A 24,093-nucleotide genomic window follows, 5' to 3' on the forward strand; every position below is an offset into this window, starting at 1 on the left:
ATCAGGCAATTTCTTCAACTCTGTCCAGTGTTGCTGCTGTCTCTGACTGTGCGATACTGGTGCTGAGTTTTCTGCTCTGCTTGTTCTATATTACCACCTCTATGCCGCAATACTTCCATGCAGCATCACCACAGCTGTAATAATTTTGATCAAGTTGGGTTTCATTCTAGCATCTCTTCATTGTTGCAAACTGATTTATTTCAGAAACTCATTTTAGCATTTTTATCAAAGGCACATGTCATCTATGTTTGGACATTTTGATTTGTCTTTGTTTTCAATATTTTAAGTCATTAACCGGGAAAGTGACCTATTTGGTGTTACTGAAGTGATTGCCTAAGTAAGGTATAGGAATTTAGACTGGGATACATCTAAGGCCCTCCAGTACTCTCTTGGTTTAGGTGACATAAGGGGCTTAGTGGGTCAGTTGCAGTCCCTATTCCAAGAGACAAAGGAATAGGACACAACTTGACCTAGGGATCCAATGAGGTCAAGGTCATGGGATGGAGGACAATCACAGGGTTTGCTCCATCAATTCCTTCAGGTCTCTGCTCAGATAACATGTATAAAACAGCAATCCCCACCCCCACCCAGCACTCCCTGTCCTCTTGTCATCTGGTATATTACAAATTTCCTGATATACTTTCTTTCTCCCTGCTTTAAAACATAAGCTGCAGAAAATGCAAGGCTATCTGTCAAGCTTACTGTTGTATCCTCAGTACCTAATATCTCATCCATATTCTTTCTAAACTTCTTCAAGCCCTAAAATTTTAAGCCTCTCCCTCACCCAAAGTAGTGCCTGGCACATATAAAACACTCAAGAAATAATTGGTTAAATGAATGGATGATTAAAAACTCCTGGCCCTCCCCTGTCTGGAATTCTTCAGAGACCTGGACTATCTGCAATTCTATCAGTTGAAAATTTACTTAACACCCCAACAAGAGTAAAGGAGTTTCATTCATTTCTTCCTCCAATCACATTTATTTCCTAACATATAATTGAGAAATCATGGGAATTTCCCGAAGAGATGGAGAATCAGAAGTATCTGTATTTAGACACCCAAAGTTTTGAGGCCTGTGGGGAATGGGAAAGAAAAGGAGCAAGAACAAGGGAGAAGGGCAGAAAGTGAGTTCGGAAAGACCAAACGCAAACCAAATACCTTCCACTTGTGCTCTAGGCTGTATCTTTTCATTTCTCCTCTTAGTCATCAGATGAAAACTATATTCTCCTTATCAGGTGGAAACTGTATTCTCCAGAAAACAGAAAAGCCCTGAAACCTCAAGGGCCCCATCCTCTGCTGGGATGGCTGGGACATCATGGGCAGAGGTAGAGGGAATACTCAACCTGCTCATATTTGGTAATGAAGTGAGAAGACCTTTTCCCCTGAGAAAATTTATGGAGGCCTGGAGGGTTCAGCTATGGATAATGAGGTCATTTGGAAAGTTCAATAGCCTGAGCATCTGTGAAACAAAAGAAAGCAAGGTCGCCAGACTTTTTTTTTTTTAATTAAAATTTATTGGGGTGACAATGGTTAGTAAAATTACATAGGTTTCAAGTGTACAATTCTGTAATACGTCATGTATATATCACATTGTGTGTTCAGCACCCAGAGTCAGTTTTCCTTCCATCACCATATATTTGACCTCCTTTACCGTCATCTACCAACCCACTCCCTGCTTACCCTCTGGTAACCACTAAACTATTGTCTGTGACTATGAGTTTTTTTTCTTTATTTGTTTGTCTTGTTCCTTTGTTGCTTTCAGTTTTATATCCCACATATCAGTGAAGTCATATAGTCTCCAGACTTTTTAAAACTGTGTTTTTATTATCCAATCCTACTCAGTATCATAGCACACAAATACCAGGTGAGTTCCTATTATTCATAAGTGCCTAAAGGCCCAAAGTGATTCACAGCCTTATGTCCCAAAGACCTTTAAGATATTAAGCTTTTTCTGCCTTGAGCGTTAAAAAATATATATATATTCTTCTGTGGAAAGAGGAATACTGTACTTCTATGATAGGACTGATAGAATGCCAGGCCAGTGCAAGTGCAAAGTGTACCAACTCTGCTCCTATGAGCTTGGTAGCACAGGTGGTGTGGAAATATGAGATGGAGGTATTTCCATGAACTAGACCCACGCAAGTGACTGGATGGGCTTTAATGCTTCTGTATTTCTGTGGTTGACATTTTTGTTGTTTTCAATTGTTAATCTTTTACTAGACAGATATGATTTCTTACTAAGAGACAAATGTACATATAGATGTCTTTACTTGAAAGTTACCAAATATTGTCATTGAAATCTAACAGATTGACCTTAAAAATTTTTTTTTGTGAGGAAGAAAGCAAAGCACAAAAATAAGCAGAACATGTCGGAGAGTCTACGTGTGATCCTAACTCTCAAAATTCACAGAACACAGTTACTATTAGTATGTTTGCTTAAACAGAAATTAGAGAGATTATAAATGTCTGTCTGTCAATCCATTTCTCCAATTTCGTGATGGTGGTGGTGAATTGATCTCGTTTGAGAATTACTGTATTTCAGATGCTAAAGGATCTGGGTGATAGGTAGGCTGACTCTCCCCTTATCACATCATAAAGTTCACCTGCCAGAGAGCTTCCCGGGTGTTTCAGGCCCTGTAACCCTTTGGAAAATCCCCCCAGAAATTTCCCTGGAGGTCTGTATATCCCTATTTTTTAAAAATATTAACAAAAGATGTCATTTAGAAAGGAGTATATTTTCTTTTTCTCCCCTCTCTCTTGAGTGGTGGTAGGTATTTGATCTCTTTAAAAGTAAACTCTTTGCAATAGGAGTGAGATACGGCACTGGGCCCATCTCCTAGTAGGCATTTATGCTTAATATTTGTGAAGTGAATATTGTTCAGATTTGTTATGTCTTGGGATTATTGTAATTCACTTACTGTGAACTACTACAAAAATTTCAGAAAAGATAACAATGTGCTGCCTTAAAAGGTTATAAAATTTTATCTAATGGATTTTTAGATTAATAAGCCCAAAGGAAGAAATTGGGCATATAAAGAGCAGAAATTTATGACTTATGTGTCCTCCCTTTCTTATAACATGAGCTCACAAAAATTTAGGGCTGGAGTCCTACAGAACATTCCTAGCCCCCAGTTTTAAGGATGTGAAAAACTTAGAGTCATGTGTAATGACTTTTTCCCCTTCCTTTCCTCCTCTCTCTCTTTTTGGTTTTTCTCTGTTTTTTGTTTTGTTTTGTTTCTGATTGTTTGGGTTGGGTTAGGGGAGAGACTATTTATACAGATATTGTTATAGATCATGATTCAAGTGCTCTCCCAATGCAATTTTCATTAATCATTCCTCAAGGAAAAAAAGTTTTTCCCTCACAGAACAATGAAACCTAGTTAAGACTTTGCAATGGAGTTAAAGGGGCAGTGCTATTATATTAGTCTTGACACTGGAATTGTCATTGTCTAATAATTTGGTAATATTCTAAAAGAGATTAAAAGTTTTCTCAAAACAGCAAAGTTTTCTGCAGAAACAAGGTGACTAACCACGTTTGTAATCCTGGTGAGTTTTTTGACTTCATCATTAATCTTTACTACTGCCCAGTTTATTTTAGATTCTTTTCAATTCCTATAAATCCCCAAGTTTGATTTTCTGCCGCACTTAATTGGGGTCACTAATGATAGTACTTTATCTCTTTGTTCTCACTGTAGAAATCCAGAAACAAGCACACTGTTCTTTCCGTAGGTAGTTGAAAGCCAATATGCCTTAGTCATGGGCAAGTCTCCACTTGCCCAGAAATGCATTGGCATCCCATCAGTGGTTGTATATATAATAAAGAAGATAAGGCAAAGGAAGAAAACACACCCACCGGAAGAAATTAATTTTGTAAAATTTAGCAGAACCCTAACGCTTAAAATCCGGGGACCAGGGTTCTTATCTAGGACAGCAGTGATGCATAGATAGGCAGCGTTCCTTATCAGTTACCTGAGCAACATCACCCAAAGATCCGTGGAGTTGGGGCAGGGGCCGCAGGAAGGCATTTTGGAGGGTAAAGTCTCCAGGGTGTCCCTAATCCAGAGCTAGGACCCATAGATTTCTTATATATCCGAGGTCCTGTGTCAATTGCTACGAGACACATCCTAGGCGTTGGAATTATTTTAATACTGCTTGTGATTGTAATATCTAGTCAGGTTGAAAAGTACTGTCCTAAATGAAAGCCTGATGGGGAGTTTGAGGTCCACGCTGGGTGAAATGCAAAGCACTGAGCTTTAGTAAGAAGATTCTTAGTAACCATATAACATAGGTTGAGTCTCCTGCCTTCTCTCTCCATGCCTATTTCTTTGTCTATACAACCAAGATAATGGTGCCCCATGAAGTTGTTGTGGGAATCGCATTTTATAATGTCGGAGCTCAATAAAGTTCTTTAAATGACATACCAGGCTAGCATCTAGCACAATACTTGCACAGAGTCATACTTGTCAGCCAGAATGGAAGCTGGCATTGTGTGGTCTGAGAGTCAGGGTGAAGTAGACAGTGGCTGCCCTCCAGTCTTGGCCCTGATGGGGCTGAGGCTATTGGTCATGCCAGTACATCTCTGATTAAAACATAATAATAATAATAATTAATAATAATAATAATAATAGTAATATAAGAAGAAAAATAGCTAGTAATAGCAAGTAAAAGAAAAGTGAAAGAAAATCTTGGTCTGTTTTACAAAACAGCTTGCAATCATAATCAAAATTTCAAGTTAAAACTAAAATGTTACAAGTTTTATAGCCAGGTGTTACATTTCATTAGGGAGTCCCTAATTTAGCTCATTGTGGTACCAATTGTCATTATTATTATTATTATTATTATTATTATTATTAATCTCCCCAACCCCACTTATTCCCAATTCTACCAGGCAGGTTTTTATCAGGTCAGTTTGTCAAACTTGACCCAGCATTTCTTTTTTTTTTTTTTTAATTTTATTTTATTAAATTTATTGGGGTGACAATTGTTAGTAAAATTACGTAGATTTCAGGTGTACAATTCTGTATTACATCATCTATAAATCCCATTGTGTGTTCATCACCCAGAGTCAGTTCTCCTTCCATCACCATATATTCGATCCCCCTTACGACCCAGCATTTCTTGGCCTCGTCAGATGCCTAGAGCAAGTGTGTTATACCCAGATACACACTCCAGAAGCAAGGACTGCACTACTGTAGTAGTATTATCTAAGCAACATTCTGTTCCTTAAGGCTGCTTCTTTTTTTTGCTTATCTTTACAAGTTAAGGTAATAAATAAACGGATGCATCAGAAAGTGACCCACCTTACCAAACATTCAATCTGTTTCAGACTGAAGTTTTCTGACTTACCAAGGGGATTTGTGGTGAGTGCAGAGAGCAGTCATAGAGTACACGCCCCCCTTTTGTTTGTTTGGCAGGGAACTATTATCCACTAAGATAGCTTCTCTGTGCTGCAACTTTCATCACATATAGCTTCTTCCACGAGACCTTCAGCTCTGATAAACTCATCCTGTAACATGTAGTATCTAATTAGTTCATGAATATCATTACAAGCATGCCTTGTTTTATTGTGCTTCACTTTATTGAGCTTCACAGATGTTACATTTTTTTAATATAAATTAAAAGCAAGACCCTTCACCAGCAAAAAGATTACGACTCATTTTAGTGTGAAACTCACTTTATTGTGGTAGTCTGGAATGGAACCTGCCCTATCTCCGAAGTGTGCCTGTTGCCTAAGCGATAGTATTTAATGGTTAGATACCACTGCAAGAAAGTAGTGGAAGCTACTCCACGCTTCAGGGCTTAAATGATATTTCTCCAAAGAGGCCTTATCTATCCTCCCCTTCCTATTTTAAACTAGATTCAGCTTTTTTCCTCACTTTATTTCTATCTTTCCATGTATCTTAGTTTTTAATTATTTCTGTTTTTTTTCATGCTTGCTGGCTCTCTGATTTCCCTCTAGACTAAAATCTCCATCAACATGTCTGATCTCTGAAAAGCAAAGAAGTTATTGTCTACATAACATTCAGACTTTTAACATGTCATTTTTTATTATTAAAAAAATCCCAAGGATTTTTTGACATCAGATTATAAATCTTAGAAACGAAAAATTTTAAATTAGGATTCTATTATAATAGCTTCTGAAAAAGAGCCGTACATGGATATTGTAAAACAAAATTCTAACAGGAATCATTGTTAACAGTTTGAAGGGTTTTCCTCCATAAATATTTTTATAACTATCAGTACATGTATGCGTAACCTTTAAAAAATATACACAAACTGGATCATCCCATACAGAATGGTCTGCGCTTTGTATTTTTCACTGCATCATCATTTATCTGAGAACTCTTCCATGTCAGCACCTATGGCAGATGTAGCTCTGGTATTCATATATTTTGTAGCTGTACTGTGTTCATTGTAATTTACCTAACCATTCTCATGTCAACGGACATTTAGATTATGTCCTAACCATCTTTTTGTTAACACAAAACATACAACTTAGTATACATTTTCAAGTATATCTAAAGGGTATGTTACATTTCCAACAATGGGATTACCAGGTCAAAGGGTATATGTATGCTTAATTTTGATATATATAATATGCAGTTTTAACCTCCTGTGTCTTGATCCACAAGGTGTTTGGGAGACCACACTTTCCAATGGAGATCTCTTATTAAAGATTCCAATCAAGATAAATAAATCAAACCTGGAAATGATCACTCAGTAAAAAGTGAAATTGTACACTCTGAATTGTTAGTGGAGGAACAGAGGAAGTAAATTATCAAAAGACTGCAATGTATAACCCCATTTAACTGCTAATTTGTAGGATAAAAATAATCCACACTTTGATGGCTTGTCATGTTATTATTGAAACATGTATTTTAAGCAAAGGCTAAATACTAGACCAAACTAAAGTAGACATTGTCTATTGAGGATTTCTGTCATCAGGTATGGAGAGGTTTTAAAAGTTGGGTCACACTCTGTCTATAGAAACATGATGCTGACATGGGGATGCCATTGTTTGGTATCACAAACAGTGTAATCCTGTCTAGAGCCGTTACCGTGGGTTTTTTGTCTGTTAATTTGCTTAACCTGTTCTGCGATCACTGAGTATTCTTCCTACCCTGGCAATTGTCAGAGTCTAAGACAAATGGTAGTTCAAGTTTTGCTATCAGGAAAATCAGTGACCTCTCCTATGTTTGTAAAGAATTGCTACTACTGTTGGATTAGGGGTTGCCATGTTTGACAACTAACAAAGTCTCACACCTGTTTTTTTCTTTTTCTGATTGTAGGGTGTAAGTGTAATAAAACAATTTTCATTGTCCAGTCCTGGAAGTAACTAATTGCACCTTTGTTTATTGACTTAGGGAAGTGCGGGGCTCGGTAAGGGTGTGGTTGGTACCTCAGATAAAAGATTCTTCAGAAGCCTTGTTTTGATGACTTCAAAATACCTTACATTTAAATTGCGGGCCAATAAGGGAACAATTTAAAAGTGGTTTTATCAACCATTGGTGTTCATATTGAAATAATTGAAAATATTATTGATGGTTTATACTTAAGGCTATTTCTTCCCAGGGCAGAATTCTGGAATTCTTATAGTCATTACTGAGATGTTCCACTTTGCCTTCCAGGTGGCAGTAAAATTGTAAAGCTAGAATATAGTCATTCAAACTTTTCTCAAATTGATAAATGGTCAGACCTCATGATAAGAGCCTAAAAGAAGAAAGGGTTTGAAAGAAGATTAGCCATAGATAGGCTCCCAGTAGTTATATTTGTAAACAAAAATAAAGAAGAATACAAGCTGAAAGTGAAAACTTGTTTTCTGGATGTTTACTCTAGACATCCCAGCATCTATTGAGCACATGATTTGCTCAAAGGAGACTCCCAACCATAAGCACACACATGTTCTCCCTGTATTCTCTCAGCACCACAAATCATTTGTGTCAGAATTTGAAATGTGTTTATATTATACATATGCATTTATTTATTTATCTACGATCACCCATAGAGATTCTCTCCCTGCCCTGGTGAGTACGATAGTATCCGACATTTGATGACATAGGTGTTGATTCAATAAATGACTCCATTTTTCCACCAGTCTAAATGCCAGAATGGTAAAGCCTTGCAAGAAGATGTCATTGTGATTATTTATTCAATATATCAATTGAATATTACATTTTAGCTAGTCACCTATTTAAAATATATACATATATATTTTTAAATTGTCAATCTAATATATGTTTGGTTTATAATAATCAAATAATGCAGAAATGTATATAGTACAAACTAGGAGGTTCCTTCTCCCACCCCCAGAGTATCACAGCTAACAGTCCGATGTGCTTTCTTGGCACCTCCTTGAGATCACACATGCCATGGCAAATAGCTAATGGTGAAGAAACAGGCTTCTTCTGGACTGGGAATCCAGAACATGAGTTTGAGAAGAAGCAACTCAGCTAATCAATTGGGCTGTGGTTCACTCCAGATCTCCTTACTGCGTGGTGCCTAACGTAGCTGAAGGAGAGCAGAAACATCCACTGCTCCCTCTACTGAGCTCGCTCCTATTCCATTAAATGTTACCATCAAAACTAGGCTTTGACAAGAAAAATGATACATTTCTTCAAAAGCAAAAAAGGATGCCGCTGTGAACTTACAGCTGGGATGTGATGTGATGTAGTTGTCATCTGCCCTCATTAAATAAAATGGCCCAGACTCTCAGTCTCTTTGAGGCCCCAGATTTAGAGTAATCTTTATCATCTGATCAAAAGATAAATTTCACATGAACCAGATGCTTTTCTATACCAAGAGTCTCTCCTTCAAGACGTTCTATGGAAAATGCTCATTTCACATACTACTATGAACCTGGTAGCTATCACTTATTTTGTGAAAAACTGGCTCATAAAATAAGATACTTAACAAAATAATCATCAGTGAAATCCAATGCTCTGTGTATCTGTTTCTTAGGCTTTTAACTAGGGTTAATTAGCCTTCACCTCTCCTATATCACACAAGGAGATGAGAGAGGTAAAGTGATTGACAACACTAAAGGACATACCAAGTAAAGCAGCAATAGTAACAACAGTAATTAGTAAAAAAATAATAGTAAATAAAAACTTATATTCAGCACTTATGTATCAGAAGCTCTATGCTAATTAAGTATTAGTTTGGTGCAAAAGTAATTGTGGTTTAAAAGGTTAAAAATAATTGTAAAACCACAATTACTTTTGCACCAACGTAACACCCACCTATATTGTCTTATAAAATTTATAGAAGTAATTTGCAAGTTAGATATGATTATCATTTCCGATGAAGAAAGACTAAGAGAGGTTAAGTAATTTGCTCAGTCGTGAAACTAGTAAGTGAGAGCACAGTGGTTGGCATTTGCATCTCCAATCTATTGGTTGTGGCTTAGAATGGTTGAGAACTTTGATGTGATATCCAAGTATGGCCAGAAAGAGTGTCAAGATTGATTAGCCATGAGTATCTGCCATGAGTATAAGTACGGACTGGGGGTAGCAGAACATAAGCTTCATATGTGTCTCTTGCATCCTAGCGTCTCTCGAGATGATGTAACTTAGGGAGGAAAAAAATGTCACTTAAAGTATATTTTGGTAAAGTATCACAGTCTAAAGGCCTTGTGCCCAGTTCTAATAAAAAGCCACATGGTTGCCACAAGTGTGCAGTGGCTGAGATATGCCAGGGGCAGAGCTACTGGCTTCCCACAAATAACAATCACCCCATTGGCCATGCAGCTCCCCGATGGCTCCCCAGCATTGTCACATCCCAACAAAGCGGCTTTGCCCACATACACATAGGCCTGATGGCTGGCACCGACAGTTTCCCTGAGAAATGCACTGTTCTCTGTTCTGAGTCAGTCTCATTGTTCCGAGTTGAGGGATTGAGGCTTATGTCCAGATATGGGACAATGATATGTGCTATATTCTTGTTGTCAGGAGTAGTGTGGGTCACCATGCTATCTGAACTTTCAAGTCTGCAATGCTCTGAAATGACCTCCTTGTACCCTGACCCTCACACTTGAATACCTATTTGTCCCTAACTCAAACACCACATCCTCTGAAGTCTTCCAGGACCACCAGTACCACTACCAGCAGAGTTGGCTTATTGATTCTTGTCTCCCTAGCATCTAGGACAGTGCCAAAAAATCTTTAGCAATTGAAAGAATAAGTTAAACTGCTGGAGAAATTGGATATAGTTAAATTACAATGATTTCTGTGACTCAAGAAGATGAAAGGAAAGTAACTATTCCAAAGGTGCTTTTCTTGGATCTACTGTAATCATGTATGAATCACACAATCTAGTGGCAAAATATGCCATGTTTCCCCAAAAATAAGACCTAGCCAGGCCATCAGCTCTAATGCATCTTTTGGAGCAAAAATTAATATAAGGCCCGGTCTTATTTTACTATAATATAAGACCGGGTCTTTAATGTAATATAATATAACATAACATAACATAACATAACATAACATAACATAACATAACATAACATAACATAATATAATATAAAAGATGCATTAGAGCTGATGGTCCGGCTAGGTCTTATTTTGGGGGAAACCCAGTAGCAGTGGAAGGGCTCTGCTTCCTGGGTGTGGTGGGCTACAGTACGCAGGAAGAAACATACTCTGTAAAATGTGCTGATGATGGTTCAGAGAAATCGTAGATCTGGGGCTAATGAGCAGAGACTGATACATATCGAAAGTGTATTGTTTGTGTGTTTCTTTGCTTTTGATATGTACAAAACTCATTGACATATCTCCTACTGGTCTCTGAAAAGCAGATAATTGATGTAGTAAGTAGTTTACCAGCAGTCTCTATGACTACATGCATTTTATAGACACAAAATGTTAACTAGTGTTCAAAAGTCTGCTGAACATCAAATCTTGTGTGTTGTGCTGGGATGCTTTGTGCTGCAAGTAACAGAAAGAAACTCCAAATGGCTTATATAATAAGGAAGCTTTATCTCAAAAACAGAAGTCTTGAAATAGGGTCACTGAAAGAAAGATTGATTAATTCAGCAGCACAGTCACATCTTAAAGGACTACTTTGCCATCCTCTCTGAGTTAGCTCTGTTCTCAAGGTAGCTCCCTCATGGCTGTAAGATCGCTTCTGCACTTCCAGGCAACACGTGGTGAAGAGCAAGGAAACCTTTCCCAAAAGAGCCAAGCTGCCCTCTCCTCACATCACATTGGTTAGAATTGGGTCAGTGCCTTTCATAACAAATCATTGATAAGGGAAATGGGGTTGCCAAAGCTTGCTTAGGCAATTAAGGTTTACTCCTAAATTGAAGATAAGGTCACCTTCTTTGGGAAGGTGTTGGGAAAACCTGAACTAAATCAGGATTCTTTTAATATGGAGAAGGCAGATGGAACTTGGCTCTTGAATAGGGAACCAATCGTGTGGGCTACATATGCTCAGTGGAGATGCCACATTTATTTCCATACTATCTTCCATAGTAGTGAATCAAAGTGCCCATATGCTAATAATCTTAAACTGTCATTTCATGTTAAAATTTAGCCATTACCTGGTGAGGTAAAAATAAGACATAAAAAATAAACTCAGATAAGACAGAAAATTCTCCATTACCTGACTTCACCAATGAAATTTAAATCCCCACTCCCAAATTAGGACATTTATTGACTGAAAAGACTTGGGTCATGCTTGTAGGAGGGGGCATTTCTTTGAGAGAAGGAGAGATAGACTTGGCGTGAACACAAGAAGAGGAAATACATGCAGAGATCCTGAGACAAAACTTACGGGATCTGAAAGTGCTGGAATGATTGCTGCACAGCAATCAGGAAGAGAACTGCAGGAGGTAAGGGTGGAGCTGCTGGAGAGAGGGGCCATTAGAGCTTTGTAGGTTGTGGTAAGGAGTTGAGGCTTTCATTCTAAATGCAGTGGGAAGCCACTGAAGGATTAAATAGGATCTACAAGTGTAAAGTGACACCAATAATCCAACGTATAAAAGGCTCCTTTTTTATGTTGGAATGAGTAACTCCATTTAATGTAGGCTGTACATCATTAGAGAAGCTACTTAACAAAGTCCCAACTTCATTACCTTGGTTCTATGCAAAGCTGAGCTTTAGTTCTAGAGGTGGATGCATGTTTATGGGCAAGGTAGCCCAGTGCAATAACTTACTCTGGAGCAACTCTAAGACATTTTAACTAAAAGATGGTGACTCTGAAGAGAAATAAAAGTTCCTATTTCCCAATTTGGTGAGGCTGCTACTCATTTCAATAGTTGTTCACTAGTTTATGTCCTAAGTAACTTCTACAACCTAGAAGAGCATGCTGCCAGCAGAGGGGCAGGCAAGCACATCTCCCGACGTGGTCCTATAAGCCAGCTCTCCCTTCAGTCATGCATGTGGTTTGTATACTCTGGGGACATATGCCTAAGGGGTTTCCTTCCTAATGGAGTTCACGCGTTCTTGTTGCTAAATCTTTTCACACTTGAGGTTACATCATTGAACTCAACACATTCCAGAGCTTTCCTGTTTCCTTAGCAGTTCCTTGATAAAAATTTCATGTCAATTTATTTCTCAACAATCTGTCACCTTTTCAACCATCTTTGAGCACCTGTGCATATGTGGAGGCAAACACATGACCAGGAATTGAAGAACGGTGTTTGAACATGGTTATGGGGAGCTCAGAGGAGTGAGCCGGGATGGCTTCCTAGAGGAAATGACAGTAGATCTAAGCCTTGAAGGGCTTTTTCTCGCTTCTGTGAGAAAGATGGAGTAGACAGTGGAAAGGCATAACTGAGGACGGTGGTTTAGAGGCTGCTGCAGGAGGCCAAGGAGAGGCCAAGGAGGCCTGGGCCAGCCAATGTATAAGATGAGTTGGCTGAAAGAAGTAACCAGATATTCCAGGAATAGAGCCAGGGGGATTTGGAGAATGATTACACATAAGACAGAACTGAGATAATTCCAAGAGTTTTCAGTCAACCCTATCTTATCCCCGAAGCATCATTCTCAAGCTGAAACATGGGGTCATCAGAGTTCTTCATGAGATCCTACCCTGGATCCACTCCCCTTTTCCATGACCTCTTTTTGGTACACTGTTGAAGAATAAGTGGTATTATGTACACTCTTCAAAATAAAGCCCTAAGAAGTGTTAGTAGTCTTATTCACAGAACACTTTAAGATGCTTCTGGGTAAATGCAAATTATTAGGAGTCATCTTTGCCTATTTACTACGAATGGCAGACAGCCTTAGAATGGTTAATATCAGAAGAGAAATTATTTTCCTAAATGTTGTTTCTTTTCTCTTTTCATTATGAAGTATATTTGGTGCTCTTCGAACTGGTGCTTATATGGTGTACATTTTGATGACCAAAGGCCTGAAGCAGTCAGTTTGTGACCAGAGTTTTTACAATGGACCTGTCAGCAAATTCTGGGCTTATGCATTTGTGCTAAGCAAAGCACCCGAACTAGGTGAGTGTCTTATCTCCTTCCATGTCCTCCTCCCCCACCCCCTTTGTAGCTACATAGCCATAATATTTACTTAAAACCAACCAACAAACAAATAATTTGAAGGTCCTGTTTTGTTGGTAGCAGGAAAATTAGAATTAATGAATTTGAGTTCTTGACTAATTTCACTTTTTCTCTCTCTCCTCCCTCCCTTCTTTTAAATAACTGTACATTGTATATATGAAGAGCAAAATAGTTTACATAAAACATGCAGATTTCCAAGCACTACTGAATATGGACTCTCTGGGGATTATAAAATCTACGTAGCCCCTTCTCTCAGGCCCATTACCAGTTCAGCTAATATTAGCATATGAGGAAAAATTAGCAACATGACTACCGTATTTTCCCGAAAATAAGACCTAGCTGGACAATCAGCTCTAATGCGTCTTTTGGAGCAAAAATTAATATAAGACCTGGTCTTATTTTACTATGAGACTGGGTATAATATAAATATAATATAATATAATATAATACCCAGTCTTATTTTAGTATAAGACCGGATCTATAATATAATACAATACAATACAATATAATATAATATATACCCAGTTTTATTTTAATTTTTGCTCCAAAAGATGCATTAGAGCTGATTGTCCAGCGAGGTCTTATTTTCGGGGAAAAGTGGTATTTCCAAGTCCCATGTCAAAGCATACTTCCATTCCTGGAGTTAGGATTCAGATTAAAAAATTAAGCTTTTCATTTGGGTGTGTCCTCTTTGTAATCATCAAAGAGACAGGCCTTCTTCGGAAATGAATACTGAAGTATGTAGGTATAAAGGGCGTGATTCTGCAAATAACTCTCAAATGGGTCAGGAAAATATTTTGTAGTGTGTGTGTGTGAAAAGAGAAATTAGATAAGGCAAAATGATAGCAATTGGTGAATCTGGTTGAAGTATGTACAACAGTTCTTAGTTCTATTCTTCCAACTCTTCTGTAAGTTTGAAATTATTTCAACATTAAATAGTTAAATAAAAAATAAGAGTGATTATTGAGAGAGAGAGAGAGAGAGAGAGAGACAGGCCTTGGAGAAAAGGAATGTAGTTCACTGTCTATTAGGTTGGTGCAAAAGTAATTGCGGTTTTTTCAATTATTTTTAACCTTTTAAACTACAATTACTTTTGCACCAACCTAATAGCTACTAATTTTTAAAATAACTGGCTATATTTGTAGATTCCTAAGATTTTTCCTTCAGCTCTTTGATGGACTTGAGTATAACTGTGGCACAGATTAGCAGACACAGTGAAAAATTAAATGGCAATGTATTGACATGGCACAGTTCCCCAGGAAAATATTTTTATTGCCAGAGAAAGGGCTCCACTGGTGATTATAAGCTCTGAGTTCATTATGAGCAGAGCTGACCACTGTCTCACAAACTGTATATATCCTGCGGGAAAGCCGAGCTATCCTCTGGGTTTCTTAATTTTTTAAATCTGGAATTAAGAACTGTGTGTATTAAGTTTAAAATAGTTATTTATTTACAGATTGTGTTCTCTCTCCTGTTTTCCCTAAAAACGGGAAGAGGTTGTAATTTCATTATAAGCCACCTACAATGTAAGATATCAGCAGTCTTTCTGTAAAGTATCTGTAGCTCATGTCCTGTGTCTATTCCCAAAGTATACGAGGTCTCTGATGTGTGTCAGCAACCTGCTTACCTTCCACTCAGTGCTATACACCCGCAGTCTACAAATACCTGGCAACTGGTCTGAACTATTGGTTGGACCAGTCTCTTCCCAGGTCAAAGACAAGGGAAGAGCAGCAAAAGAAAACTTTTTCTGAAAACCTTTCTTAAGTAAGGGGCCTGGGTATGAAGGTGATTCCTCCACACAACCCACAGTAACTAGATCCCTGTTGTGTGTGTGCCCCCACAGAAAGGCTGAGTGGTCTTAGGGTGAAATGCACTAGTGTCGATTTATCCATTCATTCATTTAATACCTTTATATTAAGCACCTACCACGAGCTTATATTCTTCATATAGTTGCAAATCCCTTATACAGATATTTTCATGGTCTGAGTATCCCTTTTTCAATTTTAAAATATGAATTTGATAGTAGCTTTCCCAAAGTAAGTGCTGAATCAAACCAGATCCAAAAATCAGTGTCAGCGGCATGTCTCAGAGACAAGCAGCTCCTGCCCTCGTTTAGTGAACGTATTTGTTTGGAGATGCCTTTCCTTTTTGTTTGTTTTGGAAGTTAAGTTCCTTCCCAGGTTTTGCTTTTAGAAAACCTTGTCACTACCATTTAAGAAAGATTTATCCATTTGGATTATTTAGAACTTTTCTTATATTTGCTGGACTCCCTTATGCACACACAGGAAGAAAAGTTTTTGCAAGAAAAAAAGAACAGTTCTTCCACGTTCAATACTGAAACACTATATTCCCCCCAAACCCACATGCCTTCAGTTTTCACTAAACTTTCTGTTTTACTGTGGCAAAATATACATAAAATTTAGAATTTCTAACTGTGCAGGGCAACGGTATGAAGAACATTTGCAGTCATCACCACCATCCATCTCCAGCACTTTTTCATCTTCCCCAACTGAAACTCTCTACCCATTAAATAATACCTCACCATTCCCCCTTCACTAAAATCTTAGTAGCAGAAAAGCCATACTGTTTCAGCAGAAATCAATGAGCTCATTTCAGTGAATTATAGGGTGGCAGTCTACTAGAACAAGTGGGGGAAGAGAGCCACCAACCTGCTTTGTGTGCCAAAATCCTGGAACACCTGCTGTTTGCATTATATTAAAACCTGCTGAGGTTGGGTTTTGTTAAAACTTGGAAACATCTGCTCTGAGTCTAGGTCTTTGCTCAGTTGACTTGTCTTTATTTTTGAAACTCTGACTCAGCAGAGCTCCAGCTAACTCTGCTAAGAGGAATGCAGCAGTCTGTGACAAACCACACACAGTAGGTTCTCTGTGAGTCTTGGTGGCCGTGTACACACCCTGGGGATTTCCAAGTGTGGAAGGGACACCTAGATATGAAAACACCATACCCTGCCTGCAGCCTGGCTCTTGACTGAAAATAGCTGAACCGAAAGTTAGAGAGACTATAGGAAAGAGAACATAAACCAAGGGTGGATAAAATATGTGACATTTCTGAAATGTTCAGGAATCAAAAGCCCCAAACACTTAATACTTAGACAAAATCTTTTCCAGAATGCCAACTGGACCTTTGGCTGGGAAACATCACATACACAGCCCCTATCTTAATTTGCATTTCTAGGATACTGTAGCTTTTGACAAGCCTGTAAATACCATGGCTTGGCATGACTGACTCATGAGAAATCAAATGTGATAATAGGTGGTTTCCCAGAGGAAAAATTATTTTCTAACTGCTCGAGTGGTGTGACTGTTTAATCTCAGCTACAATATCAAAAGAACCATGAGAGGTCTTGGGGAGCCCTTCTGGAACTCCACACATTTTTCCTTGCACAAGGGAAGTTACCAATGTCTGGGTCAGTGGCCTTCTTGGGGACAGTAACCTTGATATGACATTAGAGTGGTTCTCCTGAGAGGCTCCAGGGCCATCTTCATTACTCCATCTACCATTTTGTATATCTGTTCTGAAAAAAAAATTCTTCAGTGAACTCAAAGTAATTTCATTTTGAAGATCTCATGACATGTCCTTCATTCCCATCTCCCCATATTAAATGGAAACACCTAGTGTGTCACAGATTCAGCCTGAGACGCTCACTCAGACAGGAAAAACACAGAGCAATTTTCTATTCCAGAACTATAGGTTCCACTTTTCATTCACGTTCGCCTGTCCTAATACGGCCTTTTCTTTTGTCTCCTACTGCTTTCCTCACAATGAAGTTGTTCTTTAGACAATAAAGTTTTAATATAAAAGTGATGGTGGAGTTCAAATTAAATCTATGAGAACATAAAAGGATGAAATGCTTATTGCTTTATGGCAAATAACTTCTATTACAATATCTTTGGATAGTGTGGGATTTATGTCTTACTTATTGCTTAGAGGCTCATAGAAGACAGCTTCTTAATTATGAATGACTAAGTTTGTTTTTAACGTACAGTTCCTTGGACTTCTATCTTCTTTCCACTGTGAACAGAATGGACTGGAATTATTGTGCCTATATGATCATCTACAGAGGGAAGGGAGGCACAGAGCAATACTTACATAGAAATAGTGGATCTTTGACAGGCGCACACACAAAAGCACAGTTTAACACTAAGAAGTAGAACCAGGTCTCCTAACACTATTGTTGTCCCTTAAGTATACAAGTGAGAGTTATAAGCATAATATGTCAGGTATCTCACAAGAGAAAAGAGGACTTCAGAGAAATTTTTATAATAGGTTCAGAAATGCAGCAACTGGCAACTTTTCTGTTCTAAGCAAATGTGAAGTAATGATATTTAACAATCCAGTAGGGAAATAAACTAATATCTCCTGCTGAATGAAATGGAGCATCACCAGTATTATTCCAACCATGGCCACCAGAACCTTAGAAGTCTTTCCAGGGTCCAGCATTCGTTGACTTTCTCTTATGCCAAATGTTTTAGGGTACCACTGAAGTATGAGGGATAAGAACAAATCTAAATCCCTTTGTGCTTAATTAAATTTCAGAATACGAAGAGGGGCCACCTAGTTTTCTTTGATCTATAAAAAGAACTCAAGCTTGAGTTTACCGAAGGCCGTGAAGGATGTTGGTTTTTCCCATATCTGAGAATCATAAAGATAGGAAAGAGAATGAAGCATTTGCCTGCATAAACCCTGTTTCTGTCCCACATTCCAGTGTCTCTTCCTCTTTTTTTGTACTTGTTAATGGAATTGGGTGTATTTGTTCTTTCTCCATTTTTTTACATAAGTGTTCTACAGTATATTTTTCAGAATCCCTAGACTTCTCAGACAGTCATTGCAGATATATAGCATTGACCTACCTGAGCATAATTCTAGCTTCTATAATAGAAATTCCCTATCTTAGAAAGAGGACAGTATTAATAAAATTTTGATAGCTCTGGAGAGCTTTTTCAAAGTTAATTCCATAAAAATGTATCTCAGTTTTTTATTAGTTGGTTCATTGGTATAAAATATTCCTCTTACCCTCTTCAGCAAATATGATAGAAGATGACTTTTGTTCTCTTTTTCTGTTTTTGCCTCTTGTTTAAATTTTACTTTTCTAGCTGCCATATGTCAAGACACCATGTTTTACAGAGAGCTTACAAAGATATGCTATTAAGGGAGCCCTTTGTCATATACCAAAGAAAAATAGTTCACTGCTCCAGAGAGGCTTAAGAACATCATGCTGGGCATTTGAATTCTAATCTGTTTCTCTTGATTGAAAACTGATCTGAGACAGGCCACTTGACTCTTACAGGTGATATTTCCTAAAATGTATGATGCAGTTGGAAATCAGGCAGCATGGTTACTGATGTCCCTTCCAGATCAAAAATTAATGGAATTTTGTGTAAAATACCTTTCCGAAAGTCACATTTATTAAGTTTCTACCATGTACCTATTGATTATCCTATTTAATCCTTCGACAATTCCAAGCTACTATTACTATCCCCATCTTACAGATGAGGAAACTGGAATAGTGAGAATAAGTATAGTAACTTGCCCAAGGTCACGGAGCTAGTAAATATCAATCCAGGATTCTAACCCAGTCCGTCTGACTCGAGGACTAGTTCAAGAGATCTACTTTTCTTGCAAAAATTTAAATTATCATTATGTCACGGTGCAGGGGGCTCATGGGCATTCTTTCCTTCATTTGTCTTTCAGGAGATACAATATTCATTATTCTGAGGAAGCAGAAGCTGATCTTTCTGCACTGGTACCACCACATCACTGTGTTGCTGTACTCCTGGTACTCCTACAAGGACATGGTTGCCGGGGGTGGTTGGTTCATGACTATGAACTACGGCGTGCACGCCGTGATGTACTCTTACTATGCCTTGCGAGCAGCGGGTTTCCGAGTCTCCCGGAAGTTTGCCATGTTCATCACCTTGTCCCAGATCACTCAGATGTTGATGGGCTGTGTCATTAACTACCTGGTGTTCTACTGGATGCAGCATGACCAGTGTCACTCTCACTTTCAGAACATCTTCTGGTCCTCACTCATGTACCTCAGCTACCTTGTGCTCTTCTGCCACTTCTTTTTTGAGGCCTACATCGGCAAGAGGAGGAAAACCACGAAGGCTGAATAGTGTTGGAACTGAGGAGGAAGCCATAGCTCAGGGTCATCAAGAAACATAATAGACAAAAGAAAATGGCACAAGGAATCACATATGGTGCAGCTAAAACAAAACAAAACACAAGAGCAGACAAAACCTGAGGCAGCTTAGGGATGATTAGGTTGACTTAACCCAGTAAGTTTATGATCCTTTTTGGGTGAGAACTCACTGAGTGCACCCTTATCTCACAAGACCGCTGCTAGAAGGCCCTATTCCCTCTTTTTCTGTCACCTTTAGGACAAATGAGAGCAAAAGTGAGCCAGAGGCAGAGAGAGAGAGAAATAGAACACAAACAAAGGCTATTAACACTGTATGAAAAGTATTTACTAAGTGTTATATTTCTCTACGGATGAAAGTTTACTTAAACTGTGCAAGCACATGCACACACAATCCTTTCGAATCTTTTGGACACTAAACTGGAGCCAATAGAATAGATAAAAATGGAAGAGACACAGGGTGTATATCTAGAACATTAATGCTTTTGCAAAAATTAAAGCCTTTTAAGAAAGCTTAGTTAGTTGTGGCCCCCATGAGAAAAGATGTCTTAAATCACCTCTTATGAAAATGGATATAAACAACTACATTTCAACTAAGAAAGACTGGTGTTTTTCCCTTCACAATACAGCCTCAGGCTAATAAGTTTGCCAAAACTAAATGGGGCACAATTTCTTTCCAAGGTTCTTCTGGGAGGATGGAAACAATGCGGCTCAGTCCTGGAAGGGGCAGCTCCATCTCAGAGCGTTTGCTAGTTTAACAGTAATTTCTACTCTTAAATGAGATATGAAGTATTATCCTTGGTTCAGGTGCCCCGGGCTTTTGAACAGAAGAGTAAATACAGAATAGAAAAGATAAAACTCAACCAAATGGTTTGAAAATGGATTCTGTACTACATGTGAAAAGGTTCAACCCAATACCATTCTTGAGCTGGGAAAGGGAAAAGAAGGAAAGAAGTGAGCCGAAGATCAATACAAGGTATACTCCTCCCTATTTGACTTCACACATACTCATAACTTTCCACCTGAAACCCTGTGGTACAGTCCATATTTTCTATATTTTTGTGAATTTCAAAAAGAAATCTGCAGGGCTCTTTCTGATATTGGGTGAACACTGTGTTTCTGCACCATCTGCATTTGCTCCCTTACGCAATGTGGAGGTGTGTAAAGTGCCCTCTGCTGGTCAAGTGGAGATACTTCAACAAACACTTCATGCGAAGTTTGGCTGGAACAGTTGACAACAAAGGGCCCCCTACAGACTTATCCTTCAAATTTTAGATATGAAATACATGTCATATTTTTGGCCAAATCAGAAGACATTCTTCCTGCTTCAAGTCAGCTTCAGAAATTTTTTAAAGGGACTTTCGCTCTGGAACTCAGAAAATCAATTAAGAGCCATATTCTTTAAAAAAAAAAAAAAAGCTAGATAATATAATATTATCGGTAATATTTCAGTCCTTTACAAGCCAAATAAATGTGTAAACATTCCTAGTATTTCAAAGAAGCAATTATGTAAAATTGTTCAATGTGATATAATAGTATTCTAATTGGTTAAATAGCTTAATGATTAGACAAATTAGTTGAAAAGATTAGGGGCTACTACACTGCATAGATTATACACGTATAACCACACATGTATGCACACAGATGTGGGGTACACTGAATTTCAAAGCCCAAATGAATAGAAACATTTTCTGGCTAGCAGAAAAAGAAACTATAGTTTATCTTTCTTGCTTTATTTGAGAGTATGCAGTAAAAGGGATTTTTTTCAAATTATTTTTATATTATTTTAGCTTTAATTGTGTTGTCATTCATGAAACAGAGCTGCTCTGCTTCTCTGTCAGAGATGACAAGGGCTTTCTCAGCATCTCATTTATGTGTGGAATTTATTAGAATAAAGTTTTATTCCATTCTGTGTGAATGGTTTGAACAATGAACAAAGAATCCGTGCAACCCCAGTCATGACTGATAGACTGGGGTGGGGGCCGGGGTATGCAGAGAGGGAAGCTGTTACATCTGTATTAAATTATTGTGAAGAGTCTATGATGTCTTGACATTGGTTCATAGATAAGAAACAATTGATGGAAGAATGTATTATTATAAGGACAAAAGCTGACATGAGCTGAAAAGAGGTCCTGCTATAACAACTAATAGATTCTTAGGATGCAAATAATGTTATTTTGAGCTTTGAAAGTACATGATACTGTGCAATAAGCTTTTTTTTCTTATAACAGAAAATAAGCAGAATAATTAAAATGAGGAAAAGATCAAATAACAGCTGACTTGAGTTTAATTGTAGGACCAGTTAGAGCTCATCTGGTTGATTTGACTTAATTATTTAATCCATTGATCCTTTAATACAGGTTAGAATAAGGAAATGAGCATAGACCTTAAGACCCTAAGTGATTCCCAAGCACTTTCATTCTGATGCAGGTTCATACTTGTGTTCTCGTGAAATAATTTAGAATTTTTGTTTACAGGTTGAATGTCTAATAAATAATAGTTTTTAAATTAGCTAAATATATCTAAAGGCATTTTTGATGTTTATCATGGGAGGAGAAAAACACATTAAAAAAACAAAATTCTGGTATTACAGGTTCAGTACAATGTTTTTAACATCTCAGCTTAACTGCTTACTTATATCAAGATAGGAGGCTGGCCCACCTATCCTGGAGGCTTTGCCACCAGGCTAGTTGATGGCAAAATCTGAAACTTACCAGAGAATTGACTGCCACATAGCTAATCCTGCTGTCAGTTAACATTCCAGAAAAACTTGGGCAAGCAAGTTTTTATAGCTGCCCCAGTATGCTGCAATCGATTATCTTTCTACTGAAGATTTTCCACTGCATTCCAATTACATGATGGTGAAAGCATTCCTGCATTGAAAACAAAAAACAAACAACAAAAATCATTTCATATATAAGTATATGCAATTTGATTTAAAACATCTGAGTATCAAGCCAAGTCTATGAGTTTGCAATGAAAAGCATTCTAGTGAGAAATGTTCTATTTATAGAGCAGGAGGTTTTATCTGGACCTTCTAGTTTTACTAATGAGAAAAGCAAGTACTATATTCCTATCCAGTGCCAGGCGAAAGTACCAAATAATCATGTATTCAGATTATTAGTCCAGGCAATTGACTCAACATCCTTCTAATCACACACCACTACAAAAATTAGGGGAGGGACAATACATAGATATATGTTGCTGAAGGGGTTAGGGGATTAATTACATCTCTCACTTCACCTCTGCCAATGTAGCTTTGGACTGAGTCAGAAAATCAGTCCATTGGAGTGAGAGTTTTGTAGAATTGAATGGAAGGACACTTCTAGGAAAGAGACCCACAAATTTTTTTTTTAAATCGGATGTTGTATCCTCATAATGAGATAAAAACCTGTCGCATCAGAGTAACAAATCGCCTGAAGTCAATTACACTGGAGTAGAATATTCCAGAAGTCTGGCCTCATTCCCAGACTGCTGTGAATTACCTGGGAGAGAACATGCTCGGGTTACTATCTTTTCTTTTCGCTGGTAGAACAGCCTCTCCTCAGTGACTGTATGTGTCACACAACTTGAGTCAGCTCCCACACATCCTGAGGGCTTTTTTCCAATTTAGTTAATGATTCTTTAACACAGTTACTGGATTTGGCCACCTGCTGATTCAAGGCAGTTGTTAGGAGAGTGGAGAAGATCACAAACTTTGCCTCCCAGAGTTCAGTGCTTTGAGTTGTATGTGCGTGGTCCATGTCTCTTTTTTAGACACTTCCCTGGAAAAGTTTCCATCCTGAAAAGTACAACTGATTGAGAATTTCATGATGAAAGCCCAGAACTTGAGTCCATTCTTTTTGTTTTTGATAATAAATATTTTGTTATCAGTTTGGGATGATAGTAGAGCCTATGTTCATGCTGAGTCATTGTCTCCTGTAGCTTTTTAAAGTTGTTCTGTCCCTTTTATATTTACATACAAGACTAGATTTTTTGTGCCTCAGACCTATTACCATCAAAAGATTTTGCTAAGAATGCACCGCAGCAAAGTGAGAGCTGATAAAGCAATGATACTCTATTTTGTGCTGACAATCAGTAGGAAGTGTTAGGTCCCAGTTTTCCAACGAACCAACAGCCTCTGTATGCTGGTACCTGAGACTTGAGCAAAACAAGTGTCAGTGCAGGCATAGCATTTTCTTGAATGCCAGTTGTGACAGACCAATTACAAACATCTTCGAGCCATATAGCAGAACCCATAGCTGAAGAGGCCCAGTGAAGCACACCTGTGCAGAGCATCAGAGAAGACTCACAAGCCTGTTGAGTTATCGAGTTACTTTCCTCATCGTTAGACACCTTGAAAATTCAGGGTTCACAGAAGGGAACAAATAATCCGCAGTCTTCCCTTCATTCTGAACTACACTTTAAAAAAAAAATGAACAGGTTCTGGC

General features: G+C 38.1%; 1 protein-coding gene across 5 annotated transcripts in view; it reads left to right on the plus strand.

The window, feature by feature from the left end:
- ELOVL6 (ELOVL fatty acid elongase 6) overlaps positions 1-21,573 on the plus strand; it is a 117,860-nt gene extending 96,287 nt beyond the window's left edge. For all 5 annotated transcript variants that reach the window (XM_074322499.1, XM_074322494.1, XM_074322508.1 and 2 more), the window contains 2 exons: positions 13,292-13,443; positions 19,216-21,573. In XM_074322499.1, the coding sequence (XP_074178600.1) occupies positions 13,292-13,443; positions 19,216-19,640 (577 nt within the window). In that variant the 3' untranslated portion in view covers positions 19,641-21,573. The remainder of the gene's footprint in view (positions 1-13,291; positions 13,444-19,215) is intronic.
- Positions 21,574-24,093: the final 2,520 nt, after the last annotated feature.

Source organism: Rhinolophus sinicus, linkage group LG02, assembly GCF_036562045.2.
Source record: "Rhinolophus sinicus isolate RSC01 linkage group LG02, ASM3656204v1, whole genome shotgun sequence".
Classification (NCBI taxonomy): domain Eukaryota; kingdom Metazoa; phylum Chordata; class Mammalia; order Chiroptera; family Rhinolophidae; genus Rhinolophus; species Rhinolophus sinicus.